The 16,659-nt window shown below is 45.5% G+C and overlaps 13 protein-coding genes and 24 non-coding genes across 37 annotated transcripts, besides 2 other annotated features; 28 read left to right on the forward strand and 9 right to left on the reverse strand. All coding sequences in view use genetic code 2, as the record gives it.

The window, feature by feature from the left end:
* Positions 1-998: a D loop (control region).
* KEF24_t01 lies at positions 999-1,066 on the forward strand. Its single transcript has one exon. It is a non-coding gene; the product is annotated as a tRNA-Phe (tRNA).
* KEF24_r02 lies at positions 1,067-2,013 on the forward strand. The gene has a single exon. It is a non-coding gene; the product is annotated as a 12S ribosomal RNA (ribosomal RNA).
* Positions 2,014-2,085, forward strand: KEF24_t02. The gene has a single exon. It is a non-coding gene; the product is annotated as a tRNA-Val (tRNA).
* On the forward strand, positions 2,086-3,765 carry KEF24_r01. Its single transcript has one exon. It is a non-coding gene; the product is annotated as a 16S ribosomal RNA (ribosomal RNA).
* On the forward strand, positions 3,766-3,840 carry KEF24_t03. Its single transcript has one exon. It is a non-coding gene; the product is annotated as a tRNA-Leu (tRNA).
* ND1 (NADH-1) lies at positions 3,841-4,815 on the forward strand. The gene has a single exon. The coding sequence runs from the start codon at positions 3,841-3,843 to the stop codon at positions 4,813-4,815; it is 975 nt and encodes a 324-aa protein (NP_008673.1).
* A 6-nt stretch (positions 4,816-4,821) lies between these two features.
* Positions 4,822-4,893, forward strand: KEF24_t04. Its single transcript has one exon. It is a non-coding gene; the product is annotated as a tRNA-Ile (tRNA).
* On the reverse strand, positions 4,891-4,961 carry KEF24_t05. The gene has a single exon. It is a non-coding gene; the product is annotated as a tRNA-Gln (tRNA).
* KEF24_t06 lies at positions 4,961-5,029 on the forward strand. Its single transcript has one exon. It is a non-coding gene; the product is annotated as a tRNA-Met (tRNA).
* ND2 (NADH-2) lies at positions 5,030-6,079 on the forward strand. The gene has a single exon. It carries the CDS (start codon positions 5,030-5,032, stop codon positions 6,077-6,079), a length of 1,050 nt encoding a protein of 349 aa, NP_008674.1.
* A 1-nt stretch (position 6,080) lies between these two features.
* KEF24_t07 lies at positions 6,081-6,150 on the forward strand. Its single transcript has one exon. It is a non-coding gene; the product is annotated as a tRNA-Trp (tRNA).
* Positions 6,151-6,152: 2 nt separating this feature from the next.
* Positions 6,153-6,221, reverse strand: KEF24_t08. Its single transcript has one exon. It is a non-coding gene; the product is annotated as a tRNA-Ala (tRNA).
* Position 6,222: 1 nt separating this feature from the next.
* Positions 6,223-6,295, reverse strand: KEF24_t09. The gene has a single exon. It is a non-coding gene; the product is annotated as a tRNA-Asn (tRNA).
* Positions 6,296-6,331: an origin of replication (OriL; origin of L-strand replication; putative).
* KEF24_t10 lies at positions 6,332-6,398 on the reverse strand. The gene has a single exon. It is a non-coding gene; the product is annotated as a tRNA-Cys (tRNA).
* KEF24_t11 lies at positions 6,398-6,469 on the reverse strand. The gene has a single exon. It is a non-coding gene; the product is annotated as a tRNA-Tyr (tRNA).
* Position 6,470: 1 nt separating this feature from the next.
* COX1 (COI) lies at positions 6,471-8,021 on the forward strand. The gene has a single exon. It carries the CDS (start codon positions 6,471-6,473, stop codon positions 8,019-8,021), a length of 1,551 nt encoding a protein of 516 aa, NP_008675.1.
* On the reverse strand, positions 8,022-8,092 carry KEF24_t12. The gene has a single exon. It is a non-coding gene; the product is annotated as a tRNA-Ser (tRNA).
* A 4-nt stretch (positions 8,093-8,096) lies between these two features.
* Positions 8,097-8,170, forward strand: KEF24_t13. Its single transcript has one exon. It is a non-coding gene; the product is annotated as a tRNA-Asp (tRNA).
* A 14-nt stretch (positions 8,171-8,184) lies between these two features.
* On the forward strand, positions 8,185-8,875 carry COX2 (COII). The gene has a single exon. A coding segment is annotated over exon 1 (691 nt).
* On the forward strand, positions 8,876-8,949 carry KEF24_t14. The gene has a single exon. It is a non-coding gene; the product is annotated as a tRNA-Lys (tRNA).
* A 1-nt stretch (position 8,950) lies between these two features.
* On the forward strand, positions 8,951-9,118 carry ATP8 (ATPase8). Its single transcript has one exon. It carries the CDS (start codon positions 8,951-8,953, stop codon positions 9,116-9,118), a length of 168 nt encoding a protein of 55 aa, NP_008677.1.
* Positions 9,109-9,792, forward strand: ATP6 (ATPase6). The gene has a single exon. It carries the CDS (start codon positions 9,109-9,111, stop codon positions 9,790-9,792), a length of 684 nt encoding a protein of 227 aa, NP_008678.1.
* On the forward strand, positions 9,792-10,577 carry COX3 (COIII). The gene has a single exon. It carries the CDS (start codon positions 9,792-9,794, stop codon positions 10,575-10,577), a length of 786 nt encoding a protein of 261 aa, NP_008679.1.
* On the forward strand, positions 10,577-10,646 carry KEF24_t15. The gene has a single exon. It is a non-coding gene; the product is annotated as a tRNA-Gly (tRNA).
* Positions 10,647-10,997, forward strand: ND3 (NADH-3). The gene has a single exon. The coding sequence runs from the start codon at positions 10,647-10,649 to the stop codon at positions 10,995-10,997; it is 351 nt and encodes a 116-aa protein (NP_008680.1).
* KEF24_t16 lies at positions 10,997-11,065 on the forward strand. The gene has a single exon. It is a non-coding gene; the product is annotated as a tRNA-Arg (tRNA).
* Positions 11,066-11,362, forward strand: ND4L (NADH-4L). Its single transcript has one exon. The coding sequence runs from the start codon at positions 11,066-11,068 to the stop codon at positions 11,360-11,362; it is 297 nt and encodes a 98-aa protein (NP_008681.1).
* ND4 (NADH-4) lies at positions 11,356-12,741 on the forward strand. Its single transcript has one exon. The coding sequence runs from the start codon at positions 11,356-11,358 to the stop codon at positions 12,739-12,741; it is 1,386 nt and encodes a 461-aa protein (NP_008682.1).
* Positions 12,737-12,805, forward strand: KEF24_t17. Its single transcript has one exon. It is a non-coding gene; the product is annotated as a tRNA-His (tRNA).
* On the forward strand, positions 12,806-12,874 carry KEF24_t18. The gene has a single exon. It is a non-coding gene; the product is annotated as a tRNA-Ser (tRNA).
* A 1-nt stretch (position 12,875) lies between these two features.
* Positions 12,876-12,948, forward strand: KEF24_t19. Its single transcript has one exon. It is a non-coding gene; the product is annotated as a tRNA-Leu (tRNA).
* Positions 12,949-14,787, forward strand: ND5 (NADH-5). Its single transcript has one exon. The coding sequence runs from the start codon at positions 12,949-12,951 to the stop codon at positions 14,785-14,787; it is 1,839 nt and encodes a 612-aa protein (NP_008683.1).
* ND6 (NADH-6) lies at positions 14,784-15,305 on the reverse strand. The gene has a single exon. It carries the CDS (start codon positions 15,303-15,305, stop codon positions 14,784-14,786), a length of 522 nt encoding a protein of 173 aa, NP_008684.1.
* Positions 15,306-15,374, reverse strand: KEF24_t20. The gene has a single exon. It is a non-coding gene; the product is annotated as a tRNA-Glu (tRNA).
* A 3-nt stretch (positions 15,375-15,377) lies between these two features.
* On the forward strand, positions 15,378-16,518 carry CYTB (Cyt b). The gene has a single exon. A coding segment is annotated over exon 1 (1,141 nt).
* Positions 16,519-16,590, forward strand: KEF24_t21. The gene has a single exon. It is a non-coding gene; the product is annotated as a tRNA-Thr (tRNA).
* KEF24_t22 lies at positions 16,590-16,659 on the reverse strand. Its single transcript has one exon. It is a non-coding gene; the product is annotated as a tRNA-Pro (tRNA).

Genomic DNA, 16,659 nt, shown 5'->3' on the forward strand with positions numbered 1-16,659 from the left:
ACGCCCCCTAATATGTACAATAATGAATGTTGTATCTCAACAAATTAGTGTTATAACACATCTATGTATAATATTGCATATTGTGTATTTACCCATATATACAATACTTGTATGATGAGTAGTACATCATATGTATTATCAACATAAGTGAATTTAAGCCCTCATATATCAGCATAAACCGGAGATTTACATAAGCTAAACACGTGATAATAACCAACTAGGTTGTTTTAACTTAGGCAATTGCTATATTAATAAAACTCCAACTAACACGGGCTCCGTCTTTACCCACCAACTTTCAGCATCAGTCCTACTTAATGTAGTAAGAACCGACCAACGATTTATCAGTAGGCATACTCTTATTGATGGTCAGGGGCAGATATCGTATTAGGTAACATCTCGTGAATTATTCCTGGCATTTGGTTCCTAAGTCGAGGGCTATCCTTAAGAAACCAGCCCCTGAAAGCCGAATGTAAAGCATCTGGTTAATGGTGTCAATCTTATTGTTCGTTACCCACCAAGCCGGGCGTTCTCTTATATGCATAGGGTTCTCCTTTTTTTTTTTTCCTTTCAGCTTGCATATACAAGTGCAAGCAAAGAAATCTAACAAGGTCGAACTGGATCTTGAATTCCAGAGAACCCATGTATCATGGTGAAATGATATTCTATAAAGAATCACATATTTGGATATCAAGTGCATAAAGTCTAATATTCTCTTCACAAATACCTGTGTTATCTCCCCGGCTTCCGCGCGGTAAACCCCCCTACCCCCCTACACCGAAAGATCCTTATGTTCCTGTTAAACCCCTAAACCAGGAGATCTAAAATCAGCATTAATATTTTTATATTACATTAATAAACTTAATGCACTTTATAACATCAAGCAACAACACTCAACAGGCCAGCTCTCATAAATAAAGTATACATTAACTTTAAAAAACCTTATAATGCCTACACCGATGGTTATTAGGTAAACCCCCCCCCCGGCACCATGGCCCTCTGCTGGCGTAGCTTAATTAAAGCATAACACTGAAGCTGTTAAGATGGACCCTAAAAAGTCCCACAGGCACAAAGGCTTGGTCCTGACTTTACTATCAGCTTTAACTGAACTTACACATGCAAGTCTCCGCATTCCTGTGAGGATGCCCTTAATCCCCTGCCCGGGGACGAGGAGCCGGCATCAGGCGCGCCCAGGCAGCCCAAGACGCCTTGCTAAGCCACACCCCCAAGGAAACTCAGCAGTGATAGATATTAAGCCATAAGCGAAAGCTTGACTTAGTTAAGGTTAAGAGGGCCGGTAAAACTCGTGCCAGCCACCGCGGTTATACGAGAGGCCCTAGTTGATAACTACCGGCGTAAAGAGTGGTTACGGAAAAATGTTTAATAAAGCCGAACACCCCCTCAGCCGTCATACGCACCTGGGGGCACGAAGACCTACTGCGAAAGCAGCTTTAATTGTACCCGAACCCACGACAGCTACGACACAAACTGGGATTAGATACCCCACTATGCCTAGCCGTAAACTTTGATAGAAAAATACAACTGATATCCGCCAGGGAACTACAAGCGCCAGCTTAAAACCCAAAGGACTTGGCGGTGCCTCAGACCCACCTAGAGGAGCCTGTTCTAGAACCGATAACCCCCGTTCAACCTCACCACCTCTTGTTTTCCCCGCCTATATACCACCGTCGTCAGCTTACCCTATGAAGGCCCGATAGTAAGCAAAATGGGTAAGACCCAAAACGTCAGGTCGAGGTGTAGCGCATGGGGTGGGAAGAAATGGGCTACATTCTCTAAATTAGAGCACTACGAACCACGTTGTGAAACCAACGTCCGAAGGTGGATTTAGCAGTAAACAGAAAACAGAGAGTTCTCTTGAAACTGGCTCTGAGGCGCGCACACACCGCCCGTCACTCTCCCCAAGTTTAATTTATCCTTCTAACTAAGAAGTTAACCAAACAAAGGGGAGGCAAGTCGTAACATGGTAAGTGTACCGGAAGGTGCGCTTGGAATAACCAGAGTGTAGCTAAAATAGGAAAGCACCTCCCTTACACCGAGAAGACATCCGTGCAAATCGGGTCACCCTGAGCTGACTAGCTAGCCAACACATTTGGTCTAACACCACAACATATATAACCCCACAAAACTTAAAATTAAGTCAACAAACCATTTTTCCACCTTAGTACGGGCGACAGAAAAGGAGATAATTGAGCAACAGAAAAAGTACCGCAAGGGAAAGCTGAAAGAGAACTGAAACAACCCATTTAAGCCTAGAAAAGCAGAGATTAAATCTCGTACCTTTTGCATCATGATTTAGCCAGCAAACCAGAGCAAAGAGAACTTTAGTTCAGGCCCCCGAAACTAGACGAGCTACTCCGGGACAGCCTATTATAGGGCCAACCCGTCTCTGTGGCAAAAGAGTGGGACGAGCCCCGAGTAGAGGTGATAAACCTATCGAGCCTAGTTATAGCTGGTTGCTTAGGAAATGAATAGAAGTTCAGCCCCCTGGCTTTCTTAAGACCCCAAGGTAAAACTAACCTTGTCCCAAAGAAACCAAGAGAGTTAATCAAAGGAGGTACAGCTCCTTTGAACAAGGACACAACCTTTACAGGCGGCTAAGGATCATAATTAATAAGGTAACCTGTTACAGTGGGCCTAAGAGCAGCCACCTGCACAGAAAGCGTTAAAGCTCAGACAGATATAAACCTCTTATCCTGATAAGAAATCCCACCCCCCTAACCGTACTAAGCCGCTCCATGCCCCCATGGAAGAGATTATGCTAGAATGAGTAATAAGAGAGAATAACTCTCTCCCAGCACATGTGTAAGTCGGACCGGACCCCCCACCGACAAATAACGAACCCAAGCCAAGAGGGAACTGTAGGCCAGAGTAAACACCGAGAAAAACCTACACAACTAATCGTTAACCCTACACAGGAGTGCCCACAGGGAAAGACCCAAAGGAAGAGAAGGAACTCGGCAAACACAAGCCTCGCCTGTTTACCAAAAACATCCGCCTCTTGCAAATCAAAGCATAAGAGGTCCCGCCTGCCCTGTGACTATGGGTTTAACGGCCGCGGTATTTTGACCGTGCGAAGGTAGCGCAATCACTTGTCTTTTAAATGAAGACCTGTATGAATGGCATCACGAGGGCTTAGCTGTCTCCTCTCCCAAGTCAATGAAATTGATCTGCCCGTGCAGAAGCGGGCATAAGTACATAAGACGAGAAGACCCTATGGAGCTTTAGACACCAGGCAGATCACGTCAAGTAAACTTAAATTAACAAGTAAAAACGCAGTGACCCCTAGCCCATATGTCTTTGGTTGGGGCGACCGCGGGGGAAAATAAAGCCCCCATGTGGACTGGGGGCACTGCCCCCACAGCCGAGAGCTACAGCTCTAAGCACCAGAATTTCTGACCAAAAATGATCCGGCGAACGCCGATCAACGGACCGAGTTACCCTAGGGATAACAGCGCAATCCTCTCCCAGAGTCCCTATCGACGAGGGGGTTTACGACCTCGATGTTGGATCAGGACATCCTAATGGTGCAGCCGCTATTAAGGGTTCGTTTGTTCAACGATTAAAGTCCTACGTGATCTGAGTTCAGACCGGAGTAATCCAGGTCAGTTTCTATCTATGAAGTGATGTTTCCTAGTACGAAAGGACCGGAAAGAAGGGGCCCATGCTTAAGGCACGCCCCACCCCCACCTGATGAAGGCAACTAAAACAGACAAGGGGGCACACCGAGATTGCCAAAAAGAACGGCGCGCTAAGGTGGCAGAGCCCGGTAATTGCGAGAGGCCTAAGCCCTTTTTCTCAGAGGTTCAAACCCTCTCCTTAGCTATGATCACCACCCTAATTACCCACGTTATTAATCCACTTGCGTACATCGTGCCTGTTCTATTAGCAGTTGCCTTCCTAACCCTACTCGAACGAAAAGTCCTTGGGTATATGCAACTTCGAAAAGGACCCAACATCGTTGGCCCGTATGGATTACTTCAACCTATCGCGGACGGCCTAAAACTCTTTATTAAAGAACCAGTTCGACCCTCCACCTCCTCCCCATTCCTATTTCTCGCTACACCTATACTTGCCCTCACACTTGCACTTACACTATGAGCCCCTATACCCATCCCCTACCCTATTACAGACCTGAACCTAGGAGTACTGTTTGTCCTCGCACTTTCTAGCCTTGCCGTATATTCTATCTTGGGCTCTGGGTGAGCTTCAAACTCCAAATATGCCTTAATTGGGGCCCTACGAGCAGTAGCACAAACCATCTCCTACGAAGTCAGCCTAGGCCTAATCTTACTTAGCGTAATTATCTTCACAGGAGGATTTACACTCCAAACCTTCAACGTAGCTCAAGAAAGCATCTGACTACTAGTACCAGCCTGACCCCTTACCGCCATATGATACATTTCTACCTTGGCCGAAACAAACCGTGCACCTTTTGACCTCACAGAAGGAGAATCAGAATTAGTTTCAGGATTCAACGTAGAATACGCTGGAGGACCATTCGCCCTCTTCTTCCTGGCTGAATACGCTAATATTCTTCTAATAAATACACTTTCAGCCGTCCTATTTCTAGGCGCATCCCACATCCCTGCTTTCCCTGAATTAACAGCCGTAAATCTGATAACGAAAGCTGCCCTACTCTCCGTTGTGTTTTTGTGAGTACGAGCTTCCTACCCACGATTTCGATACGACCAACTTATGCATTTAGTTTGAAAAAGCTTCCTTCCATTAACCCTAGCACTTGTCCTATGACACCTCGCGCTTCCTATTGCACTAGCCGGCCTCCCTCCCCAACTTTAATTCCAAGGAATTGTGCCTGAATGCTTAAGGACCACCTTGATAGCGTGGCTGATAGGGGTTCAAGTCCCCTCAATTCTAGAGAGAAGGGATTCGAACCCATCCTCAAGAGATCAAAACTCTTGGTGCTTCCACTACACCACTTTCTAGTAAGGTCAGCTAATTAAGCTTTCGGGCCCATACCCCAAATATGTTGGTTAAAATCCTTCCCTTACTAATGAACCCCTACGTACTTACCATCTTACTTTCTAGCTTAGGTTTAGGCACAGTCCTCACCTTCGCCAGCTCACATTGGCTTCTCGCATGAATAGGCCTAGAAATTAATACACTCGCTATTATTCCGATCATGGCACAACAACATCACCCTCGAGCAATTGAAGCTACTACCAAATATTTTTTAACACAAGCAACCGCCGCAGCAATGATCCTATTTGCTAGTACTACCAATGCCTGACTAGTAGGAGAATGAGAAATTCACCAGCTATCCCACCCCTTGGCAACTACAACAGCAATACTAGCCCTTGCACTTAAACTTGGACTAGCGCCCGTTCACTTCTGACTTCCAGAGGTTCTTCAAGGACTTGAACTTACTACAGGACTTATCCTGTCAACATGACAAAAACTAGCACCTTTCGCACTTATAATTCAAGTAGCCCCAGCCATTGACCCTTCCTTACTTATCGCATTAGGCCTTCTATCAATCCTCGTAGGAGGATGAGGAGGGCTTAACCAAACCCAGCTACGTAAAATTTTAGCATACTCTTCAATCGCCCACCTAGGGTGAATAGTGCTCATTTTACAATTCGCACCTTACCTGACACTCCTTAGCCTTTTCCTGTACATCATCATAACATCTTCAGCATTCCTTGCACTAAAAGCCAACAACTCTTTAACTATCAACACTCTAGCAACTTCCTGAACTAAATCCCCTGCTCTCGCCCCACTAACCGCTCTAGTATTGTTATCCCTAGGAGGCCTCCCTCCTCTCTCGGGATTTATGCCTAAATGACTTATTTTACAAGAACTCACAAAACAAGAACTTCCACTACCTGCCACACTAGCTGCCATAGCAGCCCTCCTTAGTCTCTACTTTTATCTACGCCTCTGTTATGCCATAGCCCTTACTATTTACCCCAATACCTTAACTGCTATAACCCCATGACGCCTTGACTTTACTATCATTACCTTGCCCCTTTCGATTGTTACTATTATAGCCCTAGCCCTACTTCCCCTCACTCCAGCTGTAACTGCAATGTTAACCTTGTAAAAGGGCTTAGGATAGTATTAAGACCCAGAACCTTCAAAGCTCTAAGCGGGAGTGAAAATCTCCCAGCCCTTGTTAAAACTTGCAGGACTTTATCCCACATCTTCTGAATGCAACCCAGACACTTTAATTAAGCTAAAGCCTTTCTAGGTGGGAAGGCCTCGATCCTACAAATTCTTAGTTAACAGCTAAGCGCTCTATCCAGCGAGCATCCATCTACTTTCCCCCGCCGTCCGGGGGGAGCGAGGCGGGGGAAAGCCCCGGCAGGCTATTAGCCTACTTCTTTAGATTTGCAATCTAACGTGTGGTACACCACAGAGCTTGATAAGGAGAGGATTTAAACCTCTGTTCATGGAGCTACAATCCACCGCTAAAACTCTCAGCCACCCTACCTGTGGCAATCACACGATGATTTTTCTCAACCAACCACAAAGACATTGGCACCCTTTATTTAGTATTTGGTGCCTGAGCCGGAATAGTCGGCACCGCCCTTAGCCTCTTGATCCGGGCAGAGTTAAGCCAACCCGGAGCTCTTCTAGGGGATGACCAGATCTATAACGTAATCGTAACAGCCCATGCCTTCGTTATGATTTTCTTTATAGTCATACCAATTATGATCGGGGGCTTTGGAAACTGATTAATCCCTCTAATAATTGGGGCCCCAGACATAGCATTCCCTCGAATAAATAACATAAGCTTCTGACTCCTCCCACCGTCCTTTCTCCTTCTCCTGGCTTCGTCAGGGGTTGAAGCTGGCGCCGGTACGGGATGGACAGTCTACCCCCCTTTAGCCGGGAACCTCGCCCACGCAGGGGCCTCCGTTGATTTAACTATCTTCTCCCTTCATTTAGCTGGCATTTCCTCAATTTTAGGGGCCATTAACTTTATCACAACCATTATTAACATGAAGCCCCCAGCTATTTCTCAATATCAAACCCCGCTTTTTGTTTGAGCTGTGTTAGTTACTGCTGTCCTTTTATTACTTTCCCTCCCCGTTCTAGCAGCAGGCATTACTATGTTACTCACGGACCGAAATCTAAACACCACTTTCTTTGACCCGGCAGGCGGAGGGGACCCAATTTTATACCAACACCTCTTTTGATTCTTTGGTCACCCGGAGGTCTATATTCTTATTCTCCCAGGCTTTGGTATGATTTCCCACATCGTTGCATACTATTCCGGTAAAAAAGAACCCTTCGGGTATATAGGAATAGTCTGAGCTATAATAGCCATCGGACTCCTAGGATTCATCGTTTGGGCCCACCATATGTTTACTGTCGGAATAGATGTAGACACTCGTGCCTACTTTACATCTGCCACCATAATCATCGCCATCCCCACCGGAGTAAAAGTATTTAGCTGACTAGCCACACTACACGGCGGCTCAATTAAATGAGAAACACCGCTTCTTTGAGCCCTGGGGTTTATTTTCCTATTTACGGTCGGGGGACTCACGGGCATTGTCCTTGCTAATTCCTCATTAGACATTGTTCTCCACGACACTTATTATGTGGTCGCCCACTTTCACTATGTATTATCTATAGGAGCTGTCTTTGCCATTATAGGTGCTTTCGTACACTGATTCCCACTATTTACGGGATATACCCTCCACAGCACATGAACTAAAATCCACTTTGGAATTATATTTATCGGTGTAAATTTAACCTTTTTCCCGCAGCATTTCCTAGGCCTCGCAGGAATGCCCCGACGGTACTCTGACTATCCGGACGCCTACACACTATGAAACACTGTGTCCTCAATTGGGTCTCTTATCTCCTTAGTAGCTGTAATTATATTCCTATTTATTCTTTGAGAGGCTTTTGCCGCCAAACGAGAAGTAGCGTCAATCGAAATAACTTCAACAAACGTAGAGTGACTGCATGGATGTCCCCCACCCTACCACACATTTGAAGAGCCCGCATTTGTTCAAGTACAAGCAAACTAACGAGAAAGGGAGGAATTGAACCCCCATGTGATGGTTTCAAGCCAACCGCATAACCACTCTGCCACTTTCTTCCATAAGACACTAGTAAAACTAGTCTATTACATTGCCTTGTCGAGGCAAAATTGTGGGTTAAAACCCCGCGTGTCTTAAGCACTTAGCTATAATGGCACATCCCTCACAACTAGGATTCCAAGACGCGGCCTCCCCTGTAATAGAAGAACTTCTTCATTTCCATGACCACGCTCTTATGATTGTTCTTCTTATCAGCACACTAGTGCTTTATATCATCGTAGCGATAGTCTCTACCAAACTCACTAACAAGTATATCCTTGATTCTCAAGAAATCGAGATTGTTTGAACCGTCCTCCCAGCAGTTATCCTTATTCTTATTGCTCTCCCCTCCCTCCGAATCCTATATCTCATGGACGAAATTAATGACCCGCATCTTACTATTAAAGCAATGGGCCACCAATGATATTGAAGCTACGAGTACACCGATTACGAAGACTTAGGCTTTGACTCTTATATAGTCCCCACCCAAGATTTAGTGCCCGGCCAATTTCGCCTCCTAGAAACAGACCACCGAATAGTTATCCCTGTAGAATCTCCGATCCGAGTTCTCGTCTCGGCTGAAGACGTCCTTCACTCCTGAGCCGTCCCGTCCCTTGGTGTTAAAATAGACGCAGTCCCAGGACGATTAAACCAAACAGCCTTTATTGCCTCTCGACCTGGAGTATTCTACGGACAATGTTCTGAAATCTGCGGGGCAAACCACAGCTTCATGCCCATCGTTGTTGAAGCAGTGCCACTCGAACACTTCGAGAAATGATCCACTGTAATACTTGAAGATGCCTCACTAAGAAGCTAAACCGGGAATAGCGTTAGCCTTTTAAGCTAAAGATTGGTGGCCCCCAACCGCCCCTAGTGACATGCCCCAACTCAACCCCGCCCCCTGATTTGCTATTTTAGTATTCTCATGACTGGTTTTCTTAACTGTTATTCCCCCCAAAGTCCTAGGCCACATCTTCACAAATGAGCCTACTTCACAAAGCACTGAAAAAACTAAACCTGAACCCTGAAACTGACCATGACACTAAGCTTCTTCGACCAGTTTATGAGCCCCACATATCTAGGCATCCCACTTATTGCCGTGGCACTAACCATTCCCTGAATTCTCTTCCCTACCCCCTCCGCCCGTTGACTAAACAACCGTCTAATCACTTTACAAGGATGGTTCATCAACCGATTTACTCAGCAACTTCTTTTGCCCCTCAACTTAGGAGGCCATAAATGAGCAGTTCTACTAACCTCCCTAATACTATTCCTTATTACCCTAAATATACTGGGCCTACTTCCGTATACATTTACCCCTACCACACAGCTCTCCCTAAATATAGGCCTTGCAGTACCACTATGGCTAGCGACAGTAATTATTGGTATGCGAAACCAACCCACCGCTGCCCTTGGTCACCTCTTGCCCGAAGGAACCCCCGTCCCTTTAATCCCAGTGCTTATTATTATCGAAACAATTAGCCTTTTTATTCGCCCCCTCGCCCTTGGTGTACGACTTACAGCCAATCTTACGGCAGGCCATCTTCTTATTCAACTGATCGCCACAGCAGCCTTCGTCCTCCTACCCCTCATACCCACAGTAGCGATCTTAACCTCTATTGTCCTGTTCTTACTTACCCTTCTTGAAATTGCAGTTGCTATGATCCAAGCCTATGTCTTTGTTCTACTCCTAAGCCTTTATTTACAAGAAAACGTCTAATGGCACACCAAGCACACGCATACCACATGGTTGACCCAAGCCCCTGACCTCTAACCGGCGCAATTGCCGCCCTTTTACTTACATCAGGCACTGCAGTCTGATTCCACTTCCACTCACTTACACTACTCACCATGGGAAATATTCTATTACTTCTTACCATATACCAATGATGGCGAGACATTATCCGAGAAGGCACCTTCCAAGGACACCACACACCCCCAGTCCAAAAAGGGCTACGATACGGCATAATCTTATTTATTACCTCCGAAGTATTCTTTTTCTTAGGCTTCTTCTGAGCTTTCTACCACTCTAGTTTAGCACCCTCGCCTGAGTTAGGGGGCTGCTGGCCCCCCACAGGCATTATTACTCTTGACCCATTTGAAGTTCCACTTCTTAATACTGCAGTCCTTCTAGCATCTGGTGTTACCGTTACATGAGCCCACCATAGCATTATAGAGGGGGAACGAAAACAAACCGTTCAAGCTCTTACTCTCACTATCTTATTAGGATTCTACTTCACTTTCCTTCAAGGTATAGAATATTATGAAGCCCCCTTTACAATCGCTGATGGCGTATACGGCTCTACTTTCTTTGTCGCCACAGGATTCCACGGCCTACATGTAATTATTGGCTCTACCTTTCTAGCCATCTGCCTCCTACGACAAATTCAATACCATTTTACATCTGAACACCACTTCGGCTTTGAAGCTGCCGCCTGATATTGACACTTTGTAGACGTCGTATGACTGTTCCTATACGTCTCTATTTACTGATGAGGCTCATAATCTTTCTAGTATTAATACGTATAAGTGACTTCCAATCACCCGGTCTTGGTTAAAATCCAAGGAAAGATAATGAACTTGATTACAACAATCCTTGCTATTACCATCACATTGTCCGCAGTACTAGCCACTATTTCTTTCTGATTACCACAAATTTCCCCCGACGCAGAAAAACTCTCCCCCTACGAATGTGGATTTGACCCCCTGGGATCCGCCCGCCTGCCCTTTTCCCTACGCTTCTTCCTAATCGCCATCCTATTCCTCCTATTTGACCTAGAAATTGCCCTCCTCCTTCCATTGCCCTGGGGAAATCAGCTTACCACCCCAGCTCTTACACTTGCCTGATCCACTGCCGTGCTCGCCCTCCTCACTCTAGGCCTAATCTATGAGTGAACCCAAGGGGGCTTAGAATGAGCCGAATAGGCAGTTAGTCCAAAACAAGACCCTTGATTTCGGCTCAAAAGACCATGGTTTAAGTCCATGACCGCCTTATGACACCAGTACACTTCAGCTTTACCTCAGCCTTTATCCTAGGGCTTATAGGACTCGCATTTCACCGCACCCATCTTCTCTCAGCCCTTCTATGTTTAGAAGGTATAATATTATCTCTATTTATTGCCCTATCCCTATGAGCCCTCCAGATAGAAGCAACTGGCTACTCAGTAGCTCCCATACTTCTGCTAGCATTTTCAGCCTGTGAGGCCAGCGCAGGCCTAGCCCTGCTAGTAGCAACTGCACGAACTCATGGCACGGACCGCCTCCAAAGCCTAAATCTACTCCAATGTTAAAAATCCTGATCCCTACACTCATGCTTATCCCAACGATTTGACTTAGCCCCGCAAAATGACTATGAACTACATCAATCGCACAGAGTTTAATTATCGCCTTAGCAAGTTTATCCTGACTTAAATGATCATCAGAAACCGGGTGGTCCTCCTCTAACCTTTATCTAGCAACCGACCCCTTATCAACACCTCTGCTAGTATTAACCTGCTGATTATTACCCCTTATAATCCTTGCTAGCCAAAATCACATCTCTCCTGAACCCCTAAACCGCCAACGAACCTACATCTCCCTTCTGGTCTCCCTTCAAACATTTCTAATCTTAGCATTCGGGGCCACAGAAATCATCATATTTTACGTCATATTTGAAGCCACACTACTCCCGACCCTTATCATTATCACCCGGTGAGGAAATCAAACAGAACGTCTTAACGCCGGCACCTACTTCTTATTCTATACCTTAGCAGGCTCCCTACCACTCCTCGTAGCCCTACTTTTACTACAAGACGACAGCGGGACCCTATCTATATTTACTCTCCAATACACAAAACCTCTGCACCTATTAACGTGAGGAGATAAATTATGATGAGCTGCCTGTCTCTTAGCTTTTCTTGTAAAAATACCTCTGTACGGAGTACACCTTTGACTTCCAAAAGCACACGTAGAAGCCCCAATCGCAGGATCCATAATCCTCGCAGCTGTCCTCCTTAAACTGGGAGGCTACGGCATGATACGCATGATAGTTATATTAGACCCACTAACCAAAGAACTAGCTTATCCCTTTATTGTTTTGGCCCTCTGAGGCATTATTATGACTGGGTCTATTTGCCTACGTCAAACGGACCTGAAATCACTAATCGCATATTCTTCAGTAGGCCACATAGGATTAGTAGCAGGGGGCATTATGATCCAAACACCATGAGGATTCACTGGTGCAATTATCCTTATAATCGCACACGGTCTCGCCTCCTCAGCACTATTCTGCTTAGCCAACACTAGTTATGAACGCACACACAGCCGTACTATGCTTTTAGCTCGCGGAATACAAATAGTTCTTCCCCTAATGACCACTTGATGATTCGTAGCTAGTTTAGCTAATCTGGCTCTCCCACCTCTCCCTAATCTAATAGGAGAACTAATGATCATCACTTCCATATTTAACTGATCATATTGAACCCTACTTCTCACGGGACTAGGCACATTAATTACAGCAAGCTACTCCCTTTATCTGTTCTTAATGACCCAACGGGGGCCCCTGCCCTCCCACATCATCGCCCTTGAACCCACCCACACCCGAGAACACCTACTTATTACTTTACATCTCATCCCCATTGTCCTCCTAATTCTGAAACCGGAACTTATGTGAGGTTGATGTTTCTGTAGATATAGTTTAACCAAAACATTAGATTGTGATTCTAAAGACAGAGGTTAAAATCCTCTTATTCACCGAGAGAAATCTGTTGATGTTAGAGACTGCTAATCTTCTATCCCCTTGGTTAAATTCCGTGGTTCACTCGTGCTTCTAAAGGATAACAGCTCATCCGTTGGTCTTAGGAACCAAAAACTCTTGGTGCAAATCCAAGTAGTAGCTATGCACCCGACTACACTCATCCTAAGCTCAACCCTTTTAATTATCTTCGCACTTCTCACTTACCCCCTTATCACCACCCTAAACCCAACCCCCCAACATGAAAACTGAGCCCTTACTCACGTAAAAACCGCTATCAAAACAGCTTTCCTAGTAAGCCTACTCCCCCTCTTTATTTTCCTAGACCAAGGGACCGAAACAATTGTTACTAATTGACAATGGATAAACACCACAACCTTCGACATCAACCTCAGTTTTAAATTTGACCACTATTCCATTATTTTCACCCCCATTGCCCTCTACGTAACCTGATCTATTCTCGAATTTGCATCCTGATATATACATGCCGACCCCAATATGAACCGATTCTTTAAATATCTCCTCCTCTTCCTAATTGCCATAATTATCTTAGTAACCGCCAACAACATATTCCAACTATTTATTGGCTGAGAAGGAGTTGGCATTATATCGTTCCTCCTCATTGGATGATGACACGGCCGAGCTGACGCTAATACAGCTGCCATACAAGCTGTGATTTATAACCGAGTCGGAGACATTGGACTTATTCTAAGCATAGCATGATTCGCAACAAACCTTAACTCCTGAGAAATTCAACAAATATTTGCCTCTTCAAAAGGACTTGACCTTACACTCCCACTCATAGGCCTCATTCTAGCCGCCACCGGTAAATCAGCGCAATTTGGACTTCATCCGTGACTTCCTTCCGCGATAGAAGGTCCTACGCCGGTATCTGCCCTACTTCACTCTAGCACTATAGTCGTAGCGGGCATCTTTCTTTTAATTCGACTCCACCCTCTTATAGAAAATAACCAAACAGCCCTAACCACCTGCTTATGTTTAGGAGCCCTCACCACCTTGTTTACTGCTACCTGCGCCCTAACACAAAACGACATCAAAAAAATCGTCGCATTTTCTACATCCAGTCAACTGGGACTGATAATAGTAACCATCGGACTTAACCAACCACAATTAGCCTTCTTACATATCTGTACCCACGCATTCTTTAAAGCTATGCTATTCCTCTGCTCCGGCTCAATCATTCACAGCTTAAATGATGAACAAGACATTCGTAAAATAGGAGGCATACATAACCTTACCCCCCTTACTTCATCCTGCCTTACAATTGGAAGCTTGGCACTTACTGGAACTCCATTCTTAGCAGGATTCTTTTCCAAAGATGCTATTATTGAAGCCTTAAATACCTCTCACCTTAACGCCTGAGCCCTCACTCTTACCTTACTGGCCACCTCTTTCACTGCCGTTTACAGCCTCCGAGTAATCTTCTTCGTCTCTATAGGACACCCCCGCTTTACAGCTGTAACCCCTATTAATGAAAACAACCCCTCCGTAATCAACCCGATCAAACGACTAGCCTGAGGAAGCATCATTGCAGGACTTCTAATTACCTCAAACTTCCTGCCCTCCAAAACCCCAGTAATAACTATACCTCTCTCATTAAAATTGGCCGCCCTCCTAGTTACCATCTCAGGCCTTCTAATTGCATTAGAACTTGCATCACTAACTGGTAAACAGTTTAAAACTACGCCCAACCTCGTTACCCATAACTTCTCAAACATACTTGGATTCTTTCCTGCCGTCGTCCACCGATTAGCCCCAAAGCTAAACTTAACCCTAGGACAAACTATTGCCAGCCAGATAGTAGATCAAACATGATTTGAGAAAATCGGCCCGAAAGGAGTTATCTCAACTAACCTGCCCATAGTCACAACAACAAGCAATATCCAACAAGGCATAATTAAAACATACCTCACTCTATTTTTCCTCTCAACAGCTCTGGCCGTTCTACTTACATTAACCTAAACTGCTCGAAGCGCCCCTCGACTTAGCCCCCGAGTTAACTCCAACACCACAAAAAGTGTTAATAGAAGCACCCACGCGCATGCAATTAACATCCCACCGCCGTAAGAGTATATTAGAGCCACGCCACTGGTATCACCCCGCAAAACAGAAAACTCCTTAAATTCATCTACCACCACCCACGAGGTTTCATACCATCCACCCCAAAACCAACCCGCTACCAACACCACCCCCACTGTATATACCACTACATACCCTAAAACCGAACGATCCCCCCAAGACTCAGGAAAGGGCTCAGCAGCCAAAGCCGCTGAATAAGCGAACACTACGAGCATCCCTCCTAAATAAATCAAAAATAATACCAATGATAAGAAAGACCCCCCATGACCAACCAGAACCCCACATCCCACGCCTGCCGCTACAACCAACCCCAAAGCAGCAAAGTATGGGGCAGGGTTAGAAGCAACAGCCACAAGCCCTAAAACCAACCCAAAAAGAAATAAAGACACAAGATAAGTCATAATTCCTGCTCGGACTTTAACCGAAACTAATGACTTGAAAAACCACCGTTGTTATTCAACTACAAGAACCTAATGGCCAACCTCCGAAAAACCCACCCACTCCTAAAAATTGCTAATGACGCACTAGTCGACCTCCCTGCCCCCTCTAATATCTCAGTCTGATGAAACTTTGGTTCACTCTTAGGCCTATGTTTGGCCACCCAAATTCTTACCGGACTCTTCCTAGCCATACACTACACCTCCGATATTTCAACAGCTTTTTCCTCTGTGTGCCATATCTGCCGAGATGTAAGTTACGGCTGACTCATCCGGAATATCCACGCTAACGGAGCATCTTTCTTCTTTATCTGTATTTATATACATATCGCCCGAGGACTCTACTACGGGTCCTACCTATATAAAGAAACCTGAAATATTGGAGTAGTATTACTACTTCTAACTATAATGACTGCCTTTGTAGGCTACGTTCTTCCATGAGGGCAAATATCCTTCTGAGGAGCCACTGTAATCACAAACCTCCTCTCCGCTGTCCCTTACGTAGGAGGTGCCCTTGTACAATGAATTTGAGGCGGATTTTCTGTAGACAACGCCACCCTAACCCGATTTTTCGCCTTTCACTTCCTATTCCCCTTCGTTATTGCAGCCGCCACAGTACTTCACCTTCTATTTCTGCATGAAACCGGGTCCAATAACCCAGCAGGGATTAACTCCGACGCCGACAAAATCTCATTCCACCCCTACTTCTCGTACAAAGACCTCCTCGGTTTCGTAGCTATATTGCTTGGCCTAACAACCCTAGCTCTTTTCGCACCTAACCTCCTAGGAGACCCGGACAATTTCACACCAGCCAACCCCCTAGTTACCCCGCCACACATCAAGCCCGAATGGTACTTCTTATTCGCCTATGCAATTCTCCGATCTATCCCCAATAAACTAGGAGGGGTACTCGCCCTTTTATTCTCAATCCTCGTCCTCATAGTTGTCCCGATCCTCCACACCTCTAAACAGCGCGGACTAACCTTTCGACCACTAACTCAATTCTTATTCTGAACCCTGGTAGCAGACATACTAATCCTCACCTGAATTGGGGGCATGCCTGTAGAACACCCATTTATCATTATCGGCCAAGTTGCCTCTGTGATTTACTTCACCATCTTCCTAGTCCTCGCCCCCTTAGCCGGTTGGGCCGAAAATAAAGCCCTTGAATGAGCCTGCCCTAGTAGCTCAGCGCCAGAGCGCCGGTCTTGTAATCCGGAAGTCGGAGGTTAAAACCCTCCCTAGTGCTCAGAGAGAGGAGATTTTAACTCCCACCCTTAACTCCCAAAGCTAAGATTCTAAGTTAAACTACCCTCTG

This window comes from Salvelinus alpinus, mitochondrion (genome assembly GCF_002910315.2).
Source record: "Salvelinus alpinus mitochondrion, complete genome".
Taxonomy (NCBI): Eukaryota; Metazoa; Chordata; class Actinopteri; order Salmoniformes; family Salmonidae; genus Salvelinus; species Salvelinus sp. IW2-2015.